Source organism: Danio aesculapii, chromosome 22 (genome assembly GCF_903798145.1).
Source record: "Danio aesculapii chromosome 22, fDanAes4.1, whole genome shotgun sequence".
Classification (NCBI taxonomy): Eukaryota; Metazoa; Chordata; class Actinopteri; order Cypriniformes; family Danionidae; genus Danio; species Danio aesculapii.
Window position 1 is genome coordinate 6586679 of NC_079456.1, and position 20083 is coordinate 6606761.

The window sequence follows — 20083 nt, forward strand, 5'->3', positions numbered from 1 at the left end:
TCACATTTGGACAGCTTTAAAAAGGTTTAGTCTGTTTTACCTGCTTTTATGATCTTTAAACTGATACTGTTGTCGATCAGCGCCACCTCCTGGACTGATCATTTTAAAAAACGTGATTTAATCAGATGGAAAAAACTGCTGAGGCATTTTCCCCTCGTTGTCAGACGGCATCTTCTGCTGATTAAATGAAGCATCATCATCGCTAGTCACCTGTACTGTGCCACTAGCATACTGATTTAATAACTGTGACAAAGTGAAAATAAATTGACATTTTGAAATGACAGAAAAACACAAACCGTGGTGAATACAACACACTAAATGAAACACAAACGGCTCGTGATTAGAATCAACATGCAAATCAGCCAGCAGAGTATCAGTAACGGACTTCCCTGCTGAAAAATCCAGCTTAAACCAGCCTAGGCTGGTTGGCTGGTTTTAGCTGGTTGACCAGCCTGGTTTTAGAGGGGTTTTGGCCATTTCCAGCTATTTCCAACCTGGTCTTAGCTGGTCAGGCTGGAAAATGACCAGTTAAATCCAGCTAAAACCAGCTTGACCAGCCTGGCTTAAGCTGGACATAGCTGGTTTAGGCTCCCAGCCTGACTAGGCTGGTCAAGCTGGTTTTAGCTGGTCGTCTCCCAGCCTGACCAGCTAAGACCAGGCTGGAAATGGCTGGAAACCAGCCTGGAAGTGGCCAAAACCCCTCTAAAACCAGCCTGGTTGACCAGCTAACCAGCCTAGGCTGGTTTAAGCTGGATTTTTCAGCAGGGATTTTATTGGTCATTTTTGTAAATTGCCTGACTTACATACCTGTTAAGTTTCATGCCAGTAATCTGGTTTGCTCTATAACTTAATGCAGTATTGCGTGTGTGTGTGTGTGTATTGAAGAGCCGCTGAGCTAACAGCTGACAGGCCAGGGAAACACACACACACACACACACACACACACACACACACGTATTTCTGACGGCAGACACGTAAACTAGGAGAACGATTTCTCACGTGCTTGATCCACATCTGACTAATTACGGCTTTAACACACACCTTTCAATGTTGTGTGTCACAAAAACACTCCGGTATCCACTCAAAACGCTATTGAAACCCATTTTCGGAGCGCAAAATACCGGTTATAAACGCTGTAAACGGAAGTTCTTAGCACTGTACTGGAAGACGCTGGTCACTATGGCGCCCTCCATGCAGCAGCCAAGAAAGGTCTATACAATTTAGAGGAGTTAATACTAGTTTAAGTAAAACACTATTATTTATTCTGTAAAATTCTGTTATTTAAAGCATTTTTGGACATAAAGTGTCATGTATTTATGTTTAAAACCACACAATATTACTTATTTGAAATTCAGAACAAATGTTACCAGAGCTTTTTGAATAACACAAACATTAATCTTTAACTCAAACCCATACCTAAATCCAAATTTATCGAAAAAAAAAAAGATCTCTAAATTATTTCCATAGCACTTTGATGCTTAAAAAATGTATTTTTGTTTGTTTTGGCTGATTGGGCCATTAAACCCAGATCCTCTCCGATCAGCTGGGTTTGGCTGTTTTTCCATCTGTAGGACAACTAAAAAAAAGTATAAAGAGAGAAATGAAATTCGCACATTTTGACATTAATCAGTGAATAAGCTTTAGATTTAATGGCTTAAAGGTCCCATGAAGTGTTTTGAAATTCGCATTATTTTAATCAATGTTTGAGGTAATCTCAACTGAGAAATGTAAAGAGAACGGAACATAGTGTAGCTGCTCCCCGTAAAAAAAAAAACAGCTGATAGAATATTATTTCATCACAGCTCTGCCAGTGAGAGTGATTGAGCTCAAGAGCATCAAATGAGAAGCCTCTTGAAGGGGGCGGGACATGTCAGATACTAGAGAGTTTGGTTGGTCAAGATTTGATGAGAAACTGAAGTATGAGGTGATGTTAAAAAAATAAATAAATAAATAATCGATCCGTTTAGGCAGAATTGACAAACTACAAGCTTTAAATGTTTATAATTGTTTTATATCTTCTAAATGCAAAATGTGTCATTGTATTGCATATTGCATATTGCATATTGTAACATCTAAAAAAATAATAATTTTCACAGGACCTTTAAAGCGAGTGTCACATCTCAAAAGTTTCAACAGTATTTCACCTTTTTCTGTGGCTGCATGCAGAATCTTTGTCATGTTTTTCTTCTCATCTGTGTTGGAAAGCAATTCACACAAGTAAAATCTTAGGGAGAGTTCACCCAAATATGAAAATTGTTATCATTTACTCGCCTTTCACTTGTTTTAAACGCCAACGAGTTTCTTCTGTTGAACACAAATAAAGATATTTTGAAGAGAGCTGAAAACCTGCAACCATTGACTTCCATAGTAGGAAAAACAAATACTATGGAACAGGGGCGTAGCGGACATGTTAAAAGTGGTGGTGGTGGTGGTGGTGGTGGTGGTGGGGGGGGGGGGGGGTGGCTGTATGAGATCATACGTTCATATAATTATTAATCACCTGTTTTTTAAATGGTCTGTCTCTAAAAGTGAGGGGGACGCATCCCCCCGTCCCCCCCGGTTGCTACGCCCCTGCTATGGAAGTCAATGTTTCCATGTTTTTATGCGCATTTTGGACATGCGCACAAAAAGACGGTTGATGGAAACACCATGATGCGCATACGTTTTGAAAATGTGCATTAAAAAATGTATGTATGCGCATAACTGAGTAGGATGAACTTTTTATTCGATAAGAAAAGAGTACGATGGAAACATTTTACCAAACAAATTCCAGAATGTGCATTAAAAAAACGTCATGTGATTTTGTTATAAGAGATCATGTGATGATCAAAATGTGTGTGAAAGGACAAACCAGCAGGCTGAGCACATTGTAGAACATCTGAAATGTTGTGTTGGTCATTCTAAAACATCTTAATCACTTCTGTATTAAGGCTGATTTATACTTCTGCGTCAAGCGCACGCGTATGCTACGGCGCGGCTTGCGCGTGGACGCATAGCCCTCGCTGACGCGCACCTCTCAAAAAATGCAACAACGCGTAGTGCAAGCTCTGTGTTTGGTTGGCTTGGTATCACTGACGAGTCTGGGCGGGACCGAGAGCCGCGCGAGCCTGATGGAGCAAGTGTTTACAAGTGTGGGGTCCTGTGAAGGAGCTCCAGATGGACGGTTTTGTTTTGTGTTTACCTTATGGTTAAAGTTGTTGCACATCTGCCGGTTCCTGCCTCAAAATGAGCGAGTTTGATCCATTTGTACATTACGGAAGCGTTCAGAAATAACAAAGCACCAAGAAACTCGACACAGAGGAACATAAACACCTACTGTCAGCTAGCGTTTCGGACGTTTCGGAAGAGCAACACAAACAGCGTGCAGAAGTATAAATGCACGGCTACGCGCGCTGCATGCACCGTGGATCACGCCGATCACTTGACACAGAAGTATAAACCAGGCTTTAGTGTTCTCATATTACTAATTACCTCCAGAATTGTCAAGAGCGTCTCACGCCTTCAAACACCACCACACGTTCATTGCATGCTGGCATTTGTCTTCTGAGGAGCAAGTCATTTCTTAAATAAGGAAAAGATTGACGCAGCTTCTCCTACTGCAGAAAATTCAATTTTTACTGTTGATATTTGACGCCAGTAATCCGGAAGTCACGATTTTGTTCTCTTTGACTCATTGGATGGAAACGCTGCTTTATTCGCACGTCTTTTATGCGATAATCCAGTTTTGCGCCTAAATTTAATTCGCATCTTTGGATGGAAACAGTTTCCAGCTTTTTTCAAAATATATCTTCTCTTGTGTCCAACAGAAAAAATTAATTCAAAGGTTTGGAATCACTCGAGGGCGAGTAAATATGACTTTTTCAATCCTTTTGAATTGCCCAACAAGAATGTTTTTAATACTTACTCTTTTTGGATGAAACGCGGCGATGGTAAATCACACCAACAGTAGTAGCGCCAATAGCAGCAGCAGCAGCAGCAGGCAGCATAAAATATGGTAGAATAGCTTTAAAAAGTGACGATAAACCTGAAAGAGCTAAACACAAACACAGATCTTCATTGTGCGCACCCGCAATAGTACACATCACAGTCAGTGTCGAGTCTGGATTAATGACGACCAGGAAACACATGTGATGTGTGAACCAAAAATCATTCTCGACACTTTCAAAGTCTCACGATTATGACTGGCAATTGAAATATAAAGAAACACACCTGATGTGGTGATGTAGATTGGTCATTCATTCATTTTGGCTCAGTCCTTTTATTAATTTAGGGTCGCCACAGCGGAATGAACCTACAACTTATCCAGCATATGTTTTACGCAGAGGATGCCCTTCAAGCTGCAACCCATCACTGGGAAACATCCATACACACTCATACACATACACTACGGACAATTTACTGTAGCTTACCCCAATTCACCTATAGCGCATGTTTTTTTGGACTTGTGGGGGAAACCAGAGCACCCGGAGGAAACCCATGAGAACTCCACACAGAAATGCCAACCGACCCAGCCGGGGCTTGAACCAGTGACCTTCTTGCTGTAAGCCGATTGTGCTACCTTCTGCACCACTGTGCTGCCTGTACTGGTCATTATTTCCCTAAAAATTCAACAGCTCATTCATGTCAATTATTATTTCACCTAAACTATAACTCCCACACCGAAATCCACCGTTAATGTTTTATTTCAGTCATTTGTAGGGCCAGACGGAATCTGAGGACGTTTTTAGCTATTTCTGCGGAGAATTGTGTTAAAAATCTGCGGATTTCTGCTGAATTATTTTGGGAGTATCATAACTAAAACCTTAATATGTGAAATAAAAAATAATATCTTTTTATGTTTTATTTAATGTTTAAAATGCAAATCCAATTAGATTCACTTATTTGGTAAACAAAGCAAGTCTCTCATGTAATATATCTAATTAAAGACAGTACATATTACTTTACAAACTGCATTGTACATAAATCAGACGAACATTTTCATATTAGTCAATAATATTACTGTAATTTACATTTACATTTAGCAGACGCTTTTATTCAAAGCGACTTACAAATGAGGACAAGGAAGCAATTTACACAACTATAAGAGCAGCAGTGAACAAGTGCTATAGACAAGTTTCAGGTGTGTAAAATCTAAGAAGCAAAGCATTAGTAATGTTTTTTTTATTTATTTTTTTATTATAATTTTTTTAAATTTTATTATTATTTTTTTTTGAGAGAGAGAGTACAGTTAGTGGTATAGCCAGAGAGACAGTTACAGATTAGGAAGGAAAGTGGAGACTAAACAGTTGAGTTTTTAGTCGTTTCTTGAAGACACCAAGTGACTCTGCTGTTCTGATGTAGTTAGGGAGTTCATTCCACCAACTGGGCAGATTGAATGTGAGAGTTCAGGAAAGTGATTTCTTCCCTCTTATGGATGGAACCACGAGGCGACGTTCATTCACAGAACGCAAGTTTCTGGAGGGCACATAAATGTGCAGAAGTGAGAGCTGATAAGAAGGAGCAAAGCCAGAGGTCGCTTTGTAAGCAAACATCAGAGCTTTGAATTTGATGCGAGCAGCAACTGGCAGCCAGTGCAAACGGGTGAGTAGCGGAGTGACATGTGCTCTTTTGGGTTCATCAAAGACCACTCGTGCTGCTGCGTTCTGAAGCAGCTGAAGAGGTTTGATAGAATTAGTTGGATTAATTACTTAAAAAACTGAATAAATATAGATTTACACACATTATGTAAATAAACAGAATTAATGATAGGCTAAAAATCTGCGGAAAATCTGCGCGCACAGATTCCGTGTGGGCCTAGTCATTTGTCAGGTTTTTGTCCTCAGGCTGGTCCTGTGTGTAGCACTAGTTTCTCACACTGTAATTCCAGTCTGACGCTTTCGCGTGCGTATGAATGGAAGTCTATGGGGAGAAAAGTCTAGTGTGACTACGGCTTTACTGTGGCGGGGAGGTGTGGTCGAACTACCCGCAATGGCGGAAAGCAGATTGGGAGACCGGCGGCTGAAAAAATACATCAATCAATCATGATGTTTTCTCTCAGTGATATGGCCGGAGAGACTAAAAAGAGAGGATGGTTCAAGAACAAGAGAGAGACACTTCTGAGTGCTCTGATTAAAAAAACGTATAATAATAAAATGTTTTCAATTACCTGTATCGCTGACCCTGTCTTCTTCTTCCCGGGTTTCGGCACCAGTGCAGTAAAGGTTCATTTGGTGTTTGGAAGAAGGCAGGGTCAGCGATACAGGTAATTCAAAAGATTGTATTGTTCTCAATTTTTTTTAGTCTGAGCACTCAGAAGTGTCTCTCTCTCGTTCCTGAAATATCCCCTTTCTTTAGTCTCTCCGGCTCAATCACTGAGAGAAAACCGGTGTTAATCATCACTTTGACTGACATACTTTTTCATCCGCCAGTCTCCCAACCTGCTCTCCGCTTAGTTTGACCATGCTTACATAATAAGAGTGGCTCTCTTGACAAATGCCCATGGCTTACTGTAATGATACTCACCAGTGACATTAACGCTGAAATTCTTTAAGATGGTGACATTGAAGTTGTTGGTTCTGCTGATGATGATTTTTACATAATAATCTCCAGAGTCTGTGGTGTTCATGATGGTCAGAGATCCAGTTTGATTGTCCAACCTCAATCCCTCTCTGAAACTCTCCTGTCCATTGATTCCAGCAATAGGATGGTCATTAAAATGCCACTTTATCACATCAGTAGTTTTAATTTGTATATGAGTGTCTAAAGTGACAGATTCTCCCCTTTTCACAAACTTTCTCTTCTCTTTGGCAGTATAATCATCTGAAACACAAACCAACAGATGAAAGAGGATCTTTATTTTGGAACATAAACTGAAACATTGGATTGTCAGGAAATATATTATATACAGTACAGTATTTCCCTAATCCTGAGGTTTAAGTAAAAACAATATACAGTTTGTGGCTATTTTGCGACCAATATTTTTTCCCGTATTTGAGTTTCGTAACATATTTACATAGATGATTCTCAGCTTTATTTCCCTTTGAAATCAGGTACTGATAGTGTCCCTTTTGTTGGCCTATTTTGATGACATTGAAAAACTGGATGGCCAATAATTTTCTTTAGTTGAATCAAACAGGATTGAGGTTATATTATTTGGCCCTTTTAACCTTTTAAATAATTTAAGGCCAATTCTGGGATTAAAAAACCCTCCATTAAAAAGTAAAATTGAGAGATTGAGAGAGAATTTTTTATTCTGAATTTATATTTTACAAAACAAATCATATCTGTAGTTAAAGCCTTTTTTATAGCCAATAGTATAATAATTCTGGGTTGTATTAACTCTATGCTGGGTCAAATATGGACAAACATGATGTTTAGTTACTTAGATAAAATTTAATTTTAATAATCTTAACCCAACTGTTGGATTTGTCCATATTTTCAGAAGTGAAACATTCTACACAAAATCCCCCATAATGACAATGTGAAAAAAAAAGTTTTTAAAATAGTTGCAAATTTATTAAAAATAAAAAGCTGAAAAATCACATGTACATCAGTATTCACAGCCTTTGCTCAATACTTTGTTGATGCACCTTTGACAGCGATTACAGCCTCAAGTCTTTTTGAATATGATGCCACAAGCTTGGCACACCTGTATTTGGGAATTTATGCCCATTCCACTTTGCAGTACCTCTCAAGCTCTATCAGGTTGGATGGAAAGCCACGATGTACAGCCATTTTCAGATCTCTCCAGAGATGTTTAATAGGATTTAGGTCTGGGCCACTCAAGTACATTCACCGAGTTTGTGATTAAGCCACTCCGTTGATATTCTGGCGGCGTGCTTTGGGTCATTGTCCTGCTGGAAGATAAACCGTCGCCCCAGTCTGAGGTCAAGAGCACTCTGAAGCAGGTTTTCATTCAGGATGTCTCTGTACATTGCTGCATTCATCTTTCCCTCTATCCTGACTAGTCTTCCAGTTCCTGCTGCTGAAAAACATCCCCTCAGCATGATGCTGCCACCACCATGCTTCACTGTAGGGATGGTGTTAGCCTGGTGATGAGTGGTGCCTGGTTTTCTCCAAACGTAACGCCTGGCATTCACTCCAAAGAGCTCAATTTTAGTCTCATCAGACCAGAGAGTTGTGTTTTTATGGTCTGAGAGTCCTTCAGATGCCTTTTGGGAAATTCCAGGCAGGGAGTGTCTTCTGTCTGGCCACTCTACCAAACAGGCCTGATTGGTGGATTGCTGCACAGATGGTTGTCCTTCTGTAAGGTTCTCCTCTCTTCACAGAAGAATGCTGAAGCTCAGACAGAGTGACCATCGGGTTATTGATCACCTGACTAAGGCTCTTCTCCCCCGATCACTCAGCTTAGATGGCCGGCCAGCTCTAGGAAGAGTCCTGGTGGTTCCAAACATCTTCCACTTATGGATGATGGAGGCAGCTGTGCTCATTGCAACTTTCTGAGCAGCAGAAATGTTTCTGTAAGCTTCCCCAGCCTTGTGCCTCGAGACAATCCTGTCTCGGAGATCTACAGACAATTCCTTTGTCTTTATGCTTGGTTTGTGCTTTGACATGTACTGTCAACCCTGGGATCTTATATAGACAGGTGTATGCCTTTTCAAATCATGTCCAATCAACTGAACTGACCACAATTGAACTCCAATTAAGCTGCTGAAACATCAAGAATGATCAGTGGAAACTGAATGTACCTGAGCTCAATTTAGAGCTTCACGCCAAAGGCTGTGAATACTGATGTACATGTGATCTTTCAGGGTTTTTATTTAATAAATTTGCAACTATTTCAAAAACTCTTTTTTCACATTGTCATTATGGGGGATTGTGTGTAGAATGTTGAGGAAATAAATGAATTTAATCCATTTTGGAATAAGCCTGTAACATAAAAACAAGTGGAAAAAGTGAATCGCTATCAATACTTTCCGGATGTACTGTATTTGAAGTAAATCACCTCACCAAATCTTACTATTTTCTATGCTTTGATCGTCATCAGAGTTATTGATTATCCCAAAATATTGTTTTAAAGCTAAAGGGAACAGGGCTTTTCCATTTTCAGTTCTTGGTCCTGTGCACTGTGATTTATTAACTTTATCCATCAGATTATCCTCCATAATATATTCCTTTGAGGCATATTTTTCCTCATTCCCTCTCTTAACTTGAAGAAAAAAACCCTTATTGTTTTGTAACTTTTCCTTTGTTTTGGTCATGTTTAGTATTATTACTCTATTTTATTGTAGTAAACTTGCCAACATTCATTAATGACTCACCATTAACAGAAACTTTGAAGACATTTTCGCGGGGTCTGCTGCTGCTGAAGATGCGTAGTTTATAACCTCCAGCATCCGTGTTTCTGATGTTCATGATGGTCAGAGATCCAGTCTGATTGTCCAGCTTCAGTCTGTTTCTGAAGCTCTCAATGCTATTATTACACCGAACATCTGTACAGATCTGACTGGGATTTACAATGATTTGAGCGATGAGAGTATTATTAAAATACCATTTAATTTTGTTCTGTTGGTTTGTTTCAACACCAGTGTGAAGAGTGACTGAATCTCCCGCCACCAGTGATGTTCCAGTTGGGTCATCCTCGGACACACCTGCGGAAGGAATTGTTAATTATAAATCTCATTTTAAACAACTGATCAAAACATGTAAGAGGAGAGAATTGTAATTTAAAATTTTTTTTTAGTTATTGGTGTTGTTGTGCCGACAGGTGCATTATAGTGCCAGTCACATTTAAATGATAAACTACATTTAATGTAGTTCTTCACATGTATTTCTTTGGGGAAAAAAAACTAAGCGATAACGTGTGGCGACGCAGTGGCGCAGTAGGTATTGCTGTCGCCTTACAGCAAGAAGGTCGCTGGTTCGAGCCTCGGCTGGGTCAGTTGGCGTTTCTGTGTGTAGTCTGCATGTTCTCCCTGCGTTTGTGTTGGTTTCCTCCGGGTGCTCCGGTTTCCCCCACAGTCCAAACATGTGGTACAGGTGAATTGGGAAGGCTAAATTGTCCGTAGTGTATGAGTGTGAGTGAGTGTGTATGTATGTTTCCCAGAGATCGGTTGCGGCTGGAAGGGCATCCGCTGCGTAAAACATTTGCTGGATAAGTTGGCAGTTCATTCCGCGGTGGCGACCTCGGATTAATAAAGGGACTAAGCCGAAAAGAAAATGAATGAACGAGATAACATGTTTTTGCAATTATACACTTTATACAGTACATTTTATTATTGTTTTAATGCATGTACAGCTTTTTTGTTGTCGTTGATTGATAAATAACAGCTCAAACGTAGGGCTGGGCGATATGGCAAAAATGCAATCTCGATAATTATTTTCCATATTGAACAATAGTGATATATTTCGATATATTAGTTGTTAATGCTTCCAAGGCAAGGCAAGTTTATTTCTATAGCACATTTTATACACAGTGGCAATTCAAAGTGCTTTACATAAACAGGAATAAAAGAAACAAGTATAAGAGAAATTAAAACAAATAATAAAAATGGTAAAAAATATATATATATTTTTTTCAGATTTTTCTAGATTTAAATGACTATCCCAACAATGACTGAAGCCACAACAATTTGAAGGTCCATTAAACGGCATAACATATTTTAGGCCGATAATTTTTGGCGGTCGGAAAATTTAGAGCATCTTTAACATTAGCACACTTCAAGATTACCATTGTTGTACATTTCTGCTGTGTGATTGGCTCTTAGATCAATATAGATTAAAAAAAGACCAGAGCTTATCATTGTTTTTGACACAAATGTTATCGCGATTCGATATAATATCGTTTATCGGCCTAGTTCTACTCAAAAGTATGGTAATAATGTGTATTGTTAACTGTAAAGCATGTCTACTGTATATTACATATATTTTGTGGGTCTAGACGGCATAAGTCTAAAAGTAAATTGTGCAGTATCATCTATGTGTATATATATAAAATTGTACTTGGCACCAGGGTGCAAATTATACATTTGAATAAATTTTTTCAGTAAGGGGAGAACACGGCACAAAGTGCCAAGGTTTTGGCAAAATAATGAACAAAGTAATTTTACCATAATAAATAATTTAACAAAGTCTTTTACCAAACCATATCTTGTACCAACAAAACACAAGCCTCTCCTACAAATGAGCACTGAAATTATGATCATCGGACCTATGGTTTTCTGTGCAGTATTTCCAAAAATGCCAGGAGTAAAAATGTTACTATTTACCCCACCTGCGGGGCACGTTGTACCAGAAAGAGGGTTAATTGTAACACGTGCTTAAAAAGGCAGATTTCACACAATTAAATTTAATTTCCATTTACTTTAAATAGTTGCTATATTTCCTCAGTACTTAGCTCAATTTGTTTATTCTACATAGCACAGTATGTTTATTTATTTATTGAATAAACACATTTGGATATATTTGGATTATTATCCATTATTATAAAATGCATTTATTTGCATTATTAGCAATCATAAAAAAAAAATTCTATAAAAAAAAAAATTTATATAAAGATTTCTCAACATTACACTCGAAATTGAAACATTATTTTGTTAGTTTAATTTGCGTCCAACAGTGTGTGGCTTATTTGTAACACCTGGGGCCCGATCATACACCCGGTGCAAAAAGGCGCAAGATGCGTTTCCCTGATGTGTTGCTATTTTCAGATCAACGCAACCTTAATTTTCCCGTTTTGCGCCAAGTTGTTTAAATACCAAATCCATTTGCGCCACTTTGTGGACTCATAGGTGTTACAAGGTGTGTTAAGGCGCACTGTCTAAAAATAGACTTTGCAATAGACCAGCTGAAAGCAGGTCTAAAGTCCAGCGCAGAGCACGTTAGTTGTGCGCCTCACTTACACATTGCTTAAAACACACAGGATGTAAAGCAATACACAAATATCTTTACAAATGAAAAATAATAAAAGGATTAAAATATTACAAAATTATTATTTTCTATATAAATATAAAAACCACTCCCTCCATGCCATCTCAGTGGGCTTTTTTAGTTTATTCATGACAATTTGCTTTTGTATAATGTTATTATTATTATTAGTATTTATTATATGCATATTTATATTTGTTTTAAAAAAACAAGTTTAGATTTGTCCACCTGTCAGGTTTTGGACCATATGGGGCACAAGAACACGACGTGTGTTTGAATATCACTCAGTTTTTTGAACACATTTCGTTAGTATTGTTTATTTATTCGTTTGCTGGAATAAAGAACTGAATTTAGAAATAGTTTAGAAACAAATCTTTGCGCTTAACAAACAAAAATTAATTATGTAGGCTAATGTCTGTGCGTACAACACCGTTTCCTTATCCACGAAAGAGAGAAAGTGAAAGAGAAAGTAAAGGGGCTGATTGGAGGAGGCTCATTCTTTATCCTCTCGCTGCAGATGCTGTTTAACTGTGGTTTTCGGTGGAGATGCATTTAGTTTTTCCACTTACAAAGGCCGCCATGTAAATGAGCCACGGCGCAGAGTGTGTTTTTCCATCCTTAAAATAGCGGTGGATTCGGAGATGACCTAAATGCTTTTGCACACTGCGCTTCAGACTTTGCGCCTAGACCGTTAAAATAGAGCCCCCTGTGACAACTAACACTGCTGCGTCTTGTATAATACCTTAAAACCCAGTGTTACATTTTACCCCGCGTTACTTTGTGCCCTGCGCTCCCCTATGTTCGCTAATATGCCTCAGTGAACCAAATTTATATATTTTTAATCAAATACGTCTCATTTATTTGAGGGATATTGAGTGGTTCTCAATGACACTTGTGATATTAAATAAACGGTGACAGGTTTGCTTTCCTGCACCTATTAATAAATGACCATGAAAGACTGCACATGTTTTTTATCTTACTGTTTAACTTCCATGTGTGAGCCAGTGTATAATAAAATACAAACTACGTATCTAGATTTACACACACCTTTTTTAAACATGTTTTGCGAACACTTACACTGTCTGTTATTTTTCATGCAACGTAATAACTTATACAGTATTAATGACAGGCAAATATATTTTAGTTTAGTAGAAAACTCTGCCTCTTCATGATATAAGGATAATTCCCAACATATGTGCTTATTTTCTATTTATATCTCTATTGAAGTATGGTATAAATCGCAGAAATTTATGAATTTTGCATGTTACCAGAACCACGTGATTGAAAACAATCTATTAAAGTTGTCTATTATTTTAATTATTAATATTATTTAAGATACAGATCAGAGCAAACTATTTCTTAACTATTAAAGAGCTGACCTCCCCATATATCGAGTTTTGATGTCCTTCAGGGGAGATCAAGCGTTAATTAAGCGGGTCAGAACCCCAAACGCCCCTGTAATTCACACCCTGCTTGGCACTGGCTGGAGCTTGCCCTCAAATGTTAACGATGAAACACGTGATTTGATTTAATTTGATATGAGGAAAGAAAGGGAAAGAAACTGATTTCATTCAACTTATGAATGGTTAACCATACTGTAAACCGAACATCGTTTAAAATAACAGATATTTCAGATCTGTAAGAAACTAAAACAACAACAATACAAAACAGCTTTTATAATAACATTCACAGAAAATTATGTCTGTTTTTAGGTTTATTGTTTTTGATTTCAACATGATGGTGATATACATTGCGTAGCTTATATTTTGTAAATAAAAAGTTCAGATGCAGACATCTTTTTCTTTGTAAATGAGCATTTTCTATCAGGCTCCTCTGATTAGGTTTAGAAGTTTCATTTTATACGTAATGATAAGGTTATTAGCTGGTAAATAAAACATTTTAAAAAAAAAAGTCACTTTAGACAATTCTTTGGTTTTTAACAAGGTAGATTTTCTTTTGCGTCAAAACCAGCTAAATCCACTAGTGCTTTTTTTGCAAAAAACTCTAAATCCACCTATTGGGACAAGACAGTGTAACTAGTTGAAAAAAATCACTAATGATTCATTTAGAGATTATTTTATCAAACATTCAACACCTTAAACAAACCACCTAAAATTAAAAATACATAAATCTGTCAAGATAGCGGTTCATTCCACTGTGGTGACCCCTTATAAGCCAGGGAAAAAGCAGAAGGAAAATGAATGAATGAAATCTGTCAAGTAAGTGCATTAATCAATAACATAAAATGAATTGACATTAATTAAATCTTAATCTGTTGTCATTTCTGATATTTGAGATTTAGATTTAATGTAAGTAGAGCAATGTAAACATTGTAAACTAAGCTTGGTAGATTCAAATAATGTAGTGTAAAAACATTATGAAGAATCAATATCTGTGCATTGTCCATTAATATAAAAAGCTTATCAAGCGTATAGGCAATATGAAGTAATATAAATGATGTATAGTTTTTTGTATAGTAAATCAGACTCATTTAAAGCAGTGGTTCTCAAAGTGGGGGTCGCTATACAATTAGAGGGGGGGGGGGGGTCACATGGTGATTTCGAAAATGTTCATATTTGTTATTTAACTGTTATATTAACCATATTTTATCCATAACCTACAGAAGATAAAATAGTTTTTACCTTATATTTAATAGTTACATAACAAATTCAACATGAAAATAAAAAGCCATCAGCCTTTCAAATTTCCGTTGGATTGTTGCAGCAGATTGATTTTACGGCACAATGTTAAACTTTAACACTTTTATGGCACTCCCATACATTAAAAAGAAAGCCCCCAATTGAACATGGAGGATGATCTCCAAGTCTTTAAAATTATACCAACAATAGTCTTGTGCTGTAAACATTGGGCCCACCATTCTCATTAAGTGAGGTTAATATTAAATTTGACAAATGAATTATGATTGTAAAAAATATATATGATTTTTAAACTGATGCACTTTATTGTGTTGTCAATACGCTTATGTGTATATAGTTCCTATTGGTGTGTGTGCACCATTGTGTGCAATCTTTGTTTGGTTATAACCAGCTCCGAGCGGTCGTAAGTCACTGGAGTTGTTATTTTCGGGGTTGCGGGCTAAAATGTTTGAGAACCCCTGATTTAAAGTAGCATCGCTGCGAAAAAAACATTATGAATGTGTATTACACTTCCGACTGTACATTGTGTTTTCTTTTTCTTATAATGCACAGAGTTTTGAGGTAAGGGACATTTTCATTTGCCATTCACTGACAGTTCATCAAACTCTTTTAAAATCTAAATCGGAATAAATCAGTCTCCTTATAAAAGCTGGCGTGTCAACACGCTGGAATGTGCTGTATATGGTTACATTTTTTAATTCCGTTGCGTTGTGCACTACTGGAAACTTTATTTATTTATTTATTTTTATTCATTACTGAAAAACGTCAAGAAATACAATACAAGTACAGCAAATACAAAGAAAATTTCAAAGGCTATGGGGAGATATGAACAGTATCATAGGAAAACAATAAATGATTCACAGGCTTGTACAATTCGCATAGCTTTTAGATTTTTTGAGAGTAACATAGACTTAATATAATACTTCACTTCATTTTTAAATAAGAAATTTGGCCATTAAAATAAAGAAATTAATTTAAAAAAATTTATGGGTCTTTTGGTCTCTAGAGTTTTCAAAAATTCCTAAAAGAACATATTTCCAATGTAAACTAATATTTTCATCCTACTGGAAACTTTATGAAGTTGATTAGCACGTATCAAACCACTCAGGTCATGTGATTTAAGTTAAAGCCGGCGAATCAGCGCGCTGCTACCATAGGCTGCTACATTGAACGCATATGATTTGATTCGCGCCTTCTGATTGGTTCTCGGGACACAGCGGCTTTGCTGTCAAATGCAAGCGGCGTTTAGAGGCTTTTGCCAGCAAACTGTCATTTCTGAATGAGCTGATGCTGAGATTTGGATGATGTGAAGCAAAAATATTTGTTCCACATGTAGTACGTACCTAAACCATTCGCTCGATGTCATTAGCTCCTTTTTGGAGGAAGTGGCGTTTAGTGCATCTGAACTCCTCATAAGTTCTTAGATTACACGATTTAATAAGCGTTTCATATATAAAAGCTTTAAGCTATCCATGGATTTCTAGCACCTGGTAATGTCATTAGTAGCAGAGCTTTTAATGGGTTTTAAATAGTTTTTAGATAAATGTTTTTCGCATGTATCGTTCGGCAGATGTTCTCTTTTAATCTTTCTTCTAAACGCAAACATGAAGGTTAGTTGAATGAAGAACATGTTTTAAGGGAAAAAAGTGTCTTACCGTGCACAAGGAACGCAAAAACTGCGAAAACAACAACAATAAAGTTATTTGTTTTACTCTGGTATCCGCCGATAAATGGAGCCGCCATATGTACTGCTTCAACACTTCCTTGTAGTTTTGGCAGCAGTCGAAACATGCTGAAATCTACGGTGGCTCAGTAGTGCACAAAACAACGAAATAAAAAAGCAAACACAATAACATAAAAAAACACGAGAGAAACATTGCACAAAAGCAAGATCAAGTATTAAACTGGGATTTTTAAGCTATCCTGGCTTAACTTTGTCCTTAGTTGCATGAAAGCAGACTAAATTAAACTAAATTAAGCAGTGGAGTTTTTTTCTGCAGCTATAGCCTATTATGTTATTTAATGCTATTATGTTTTGAACTTAAGTCTATGAGCTGTAAGCTTATGGTTGCTTTTTAACTCCGTTGTGTTGTACACTACTGGAAATTTTCATTCATTCATTTTATTTTCGGCTTAGTCCCTTTATTAATCAAGGATCGCCACGGAATGAACCGCCAACTTATCCAGCATGTTTTATGCAGTAGATGCCCTTTCAGCCACAACCCAACACTGGGAAACACCCATACACTCTTGCATTCACACTCATACGGTCAATTTAGTTTATTCAATTCTCCTATAGCACATATGTTTGGACTGTGTGGGAAACCGGAGCACCCAGAGGAAAACAACACCAACACAGGGAGAACATGCAAACTCCTACTGGAAACTTTATTTATTTATTTATTTATTTATTTATTTATTATTGAATAACATCAAGAAATACAATACAAGTACAATAAATGCAAGGATAATTTCAAAGTCTATGGGGAGATATGAACAATATCACAGGAATACATTAAATGATATACAGGCTTGTACAATTCGCATAGCTTTTTGATTTTTTGAGAGTAACATAGACTTAATATAATGCTTCACTTTATTTTTAAATGCAAATTTTTTTTGATTTTGCCTGAAAATTTACATTTATGAATAAGAAATTTAGCCATTAAAATAAAGAAATGAATTATAAAATGGTCTCTAGAGGTCTTTTGGTCTCTAGAGTTTTCAAGAATTCCTAAAAGAACATATTTCCAATGTAAACGAATATTTTCATCCTACTGGAAACTTTATGAAGTTGATTAAGTTGATCAGGAGCACGTATCAAACACTCAGCTCATGTGATTTCCAGTGGTGTAAAGTAACTAATTAAAAATACTCAAATGACTGTAATTGAGTCGCTTTTCTCAGGAATTGTAATTACTAAGTAGTTTTAAACGTGTACTTTTACTTTCCCTTAAGTACATTTTTAGTGCTGTATGGGTACTTTCACTCCAGTACTTTTCTTAACTAGGCAGGTCAGGATAAATAGGCAAGTTATTGTATAATGATGGTTTGTTCTGTAGACTATTGACAACAAATATAGCTTAAAGGGGCTAATAATATTGACCTTAAAATGATTTGAAAAAAATTTTAATTAAACAAAATAATAAAAAAAACTATTCAAAGATGATTACTTGGATTTACTCAATTTTTTACGTTAAGTGGTTGTTAACAATTTATTTGTGTTGAATTTAAACAGCCAAATTAAGTTGAACATTGCTCAATTTAATTTGTTTGTTTAAATTCAACACAAATAAATTGCTTGCAACAGTTGCAAACAAACAACAGTGTGGGGGCTAATAATTCTGATTTTAACTGTATATACAACCATACACATGCAGACAAATAGTGAGAGGAAAGCACACCTCCTTGATCGTCTTATTAAGATGGTGCAGAAGTGCATTCCAAAAAGTATAATAATGTTTTATTATTTATTTTAACTATTGTTTGACAGCTTTGTCTTCCAGCATTATTTTTTGTTGCATGTCCATTGTAAAGCATCCCTGATCTATGGCACTATATTTATAATTAAATGCAGTATTGTTGTTATTTAAAGCTTTACTGCATTATGTTCTATGTAGTTGACATTATTTTTCCACTATAAATTAATCAAATCATGCAACTGTCTAGTTTCAAACAGACAATCTGAATTCCTATTGCTCTGATAATTCTCTATATCATCTCTATTGCATTTTATGAGCTAGGTGTCACGATCACCAGTGATCATAACTCCCAGATCACTGGATCTCACACATAAACACACATGGACTACAATTCCGCCATTAATAGACTACATATTCAATCATGCCACACACATACTCACACCTGCTCCAAGTCTCTACTGATTACACTTGCACCACCTGAGGATCGTCAAGGACTGATTACAAACACCATTTAAGCAGCGCACACACTCATTCACATGGCCGAGTCTTGTTATCTGTAAAGTGACATTACAACGCGTTTCTCCAAGTCTTGTTTCTCCGTGTTTTGATCTTTGCTTTGTTTACTTTTCTCATTGTCTGCCGCCTGCCTTCTGACCTCTCACCTGTTAAATTTGACCACGATTCTGGACTGCCTTTATACATCTGTTTGCGCCTGTGTTGACCATTGATTCCCTGACTTCGAATAAATCTGCAAGTGTGTCCTGAACTTCAGTTGTCTGTGTCACTCCTCGTGTTACACTAGGCTACATGTTTAACATTTCTACCTGCCTTTTCCTTTTACGTTTTTATATGAAACAAAAAGGGGCAACGCAGTGGCGCAGTAGGTAGTGCTGTCGCCTCACAGCAAGAAGGTCGTTGGGTTGCTGGTTTGAGCCTCGGCTCAGTTGACGTTTCTGTGTGGAGTTTGCATGTTCTCCCAGCATTCATGTGGGTTTCCTCCGGTTTCCCTCACAGTCCAAAGACATGCGGTACAGGTGAATTGGGTAGGCTAAATTGTCCGTAGTGTATGAGTGTGAGTGTAAATGAGTGTGTGTGGATGTTTCCCAGAGATGGAATGCGACTGGAAGGAAAACGTGCTGGATAAGTTGGCGGTTCATTCCGCTGTAGCGACCCTGGATTAATAAAGGGACTAAGCCGAAATGAATGAATATAAAACAAAAACATGGATTGAATTGATTCCATGTAGTATTTTTTCTATTATTCCAATATATGACACAAGGGGGAGCAGTTAATGCGTTTCTGGTGACATAAATACTAGTACTAAAGTGGTTTTTCAGTCATTCATTCATTTTCTTTTCAGCTTAGTCCCTTAAATAATCTGGGGTCGCCACAGAGGAATGAACCGCCAACTTATCCAGCACATGTTTTACGCAGCGGATTACCCAATCCATCTCTGGGAAACATCTATACACACACATACACTACAGACAATTTAGCCTAATTCACCTGAACCGCAAGTCTCTGGACTGTGGGGGAAACCGGAGCACCTGGAGGAAACCCACGCGAACACGGAGAACATGCAAACTCGAACCAGCGACCTTCTTTCTGTGAGGCGACAGCACTACCTTCTGTCACCCAGCGGTTTTTCAGTCCAAGTAATAAAGATCGCAATAGCAAATACAATAGCTTTTTTCTACTTACAGATCCATTTCATCATTCACTCATGAACCACATAGGATGGTTTTCCATGCTGCTTTTCCACTCTCCCCATCATAGTCACAGTCAAAATATGTTGTGCTTCCCTTGATGACACACCTATGCTGTCTTCATCTTCATGGTTTTTAATTGGCGGTTGGCATACAATTTTACAATTTTAAGGAGCATTTCCGCCACTTAGTTAGGAGTATGGAACAGAAGTGATATTTCGACCCACATATTCATGTTCTATTATATAACCCAGTCACCCTAAGAAACATTAGTAATGCTTTAAACCTATTATCTCCTACTGCACTATTGTATTTATCAGTTCCTAAAATGTCCCTTAACTTCTTAAGAGTGGAACTTTTTCTCATGTAATTACCAAAAAGAGGTTAAAAGGTTACCCCACCCCACCGCCCAAAAGCACCCACCACCTTTCTC

General features: G+C 37.3%; 1 protein-coding gene across 1 annotated transcript; it reads right to left on the reverse strand.

Annotated features, from left to right (window-relative positions):
- Positions 1-27: 27 nt before the first annotated feature.
- On the reverse strand, positions 28-16286 carry LOC130216083 (uncharacterized). Its single transcript, XM_056447975.1, has 6 exons — positions 16178-16286; positions 9261-9590; positions 6502-6798; positions 3905-4033; positions 2145-2192; positions 28-1576 (listed from the first exon to the last, which is right to left on the reverse strand). Exons 1-6 carry the CDS (start codon positions 16263-16265, stop codon positions 1479-1481), a joined length of 990 nt encoding a protein of 329 aa, XP_056303950.1. The 5' UTR covers positions 16266-16286; the 3' UTR covers positions 28-1478.
- Positions 16287-20083: the final 3797 nt, after the last annotated feature.

Bases quoted from the DNA above. Each gene is read 5' to 3' on its own strand.
- LOC130216083 (XM_056447975.1), bottom strand. From the start codon at position 16,265: ATGGCGGCTCCATTTATCGGCGGATACCAGAGTAAAACAAATAACTTT. The intron at 6,799-9,260 runs GTGAGTCATTAA...TTTGTGTTTCAG, and splicing joins CTTCAAAGTTTCTGTTAATG to ATGATTATACTGCCAAAGAG. The intron at 2,193-3,904 runs GTAAGTATTAAA...TTTCCAACACAG, and splicing joins CCGCGTTTCATCCAAAAAGA to ATGAGAAGAAAAACATGACA.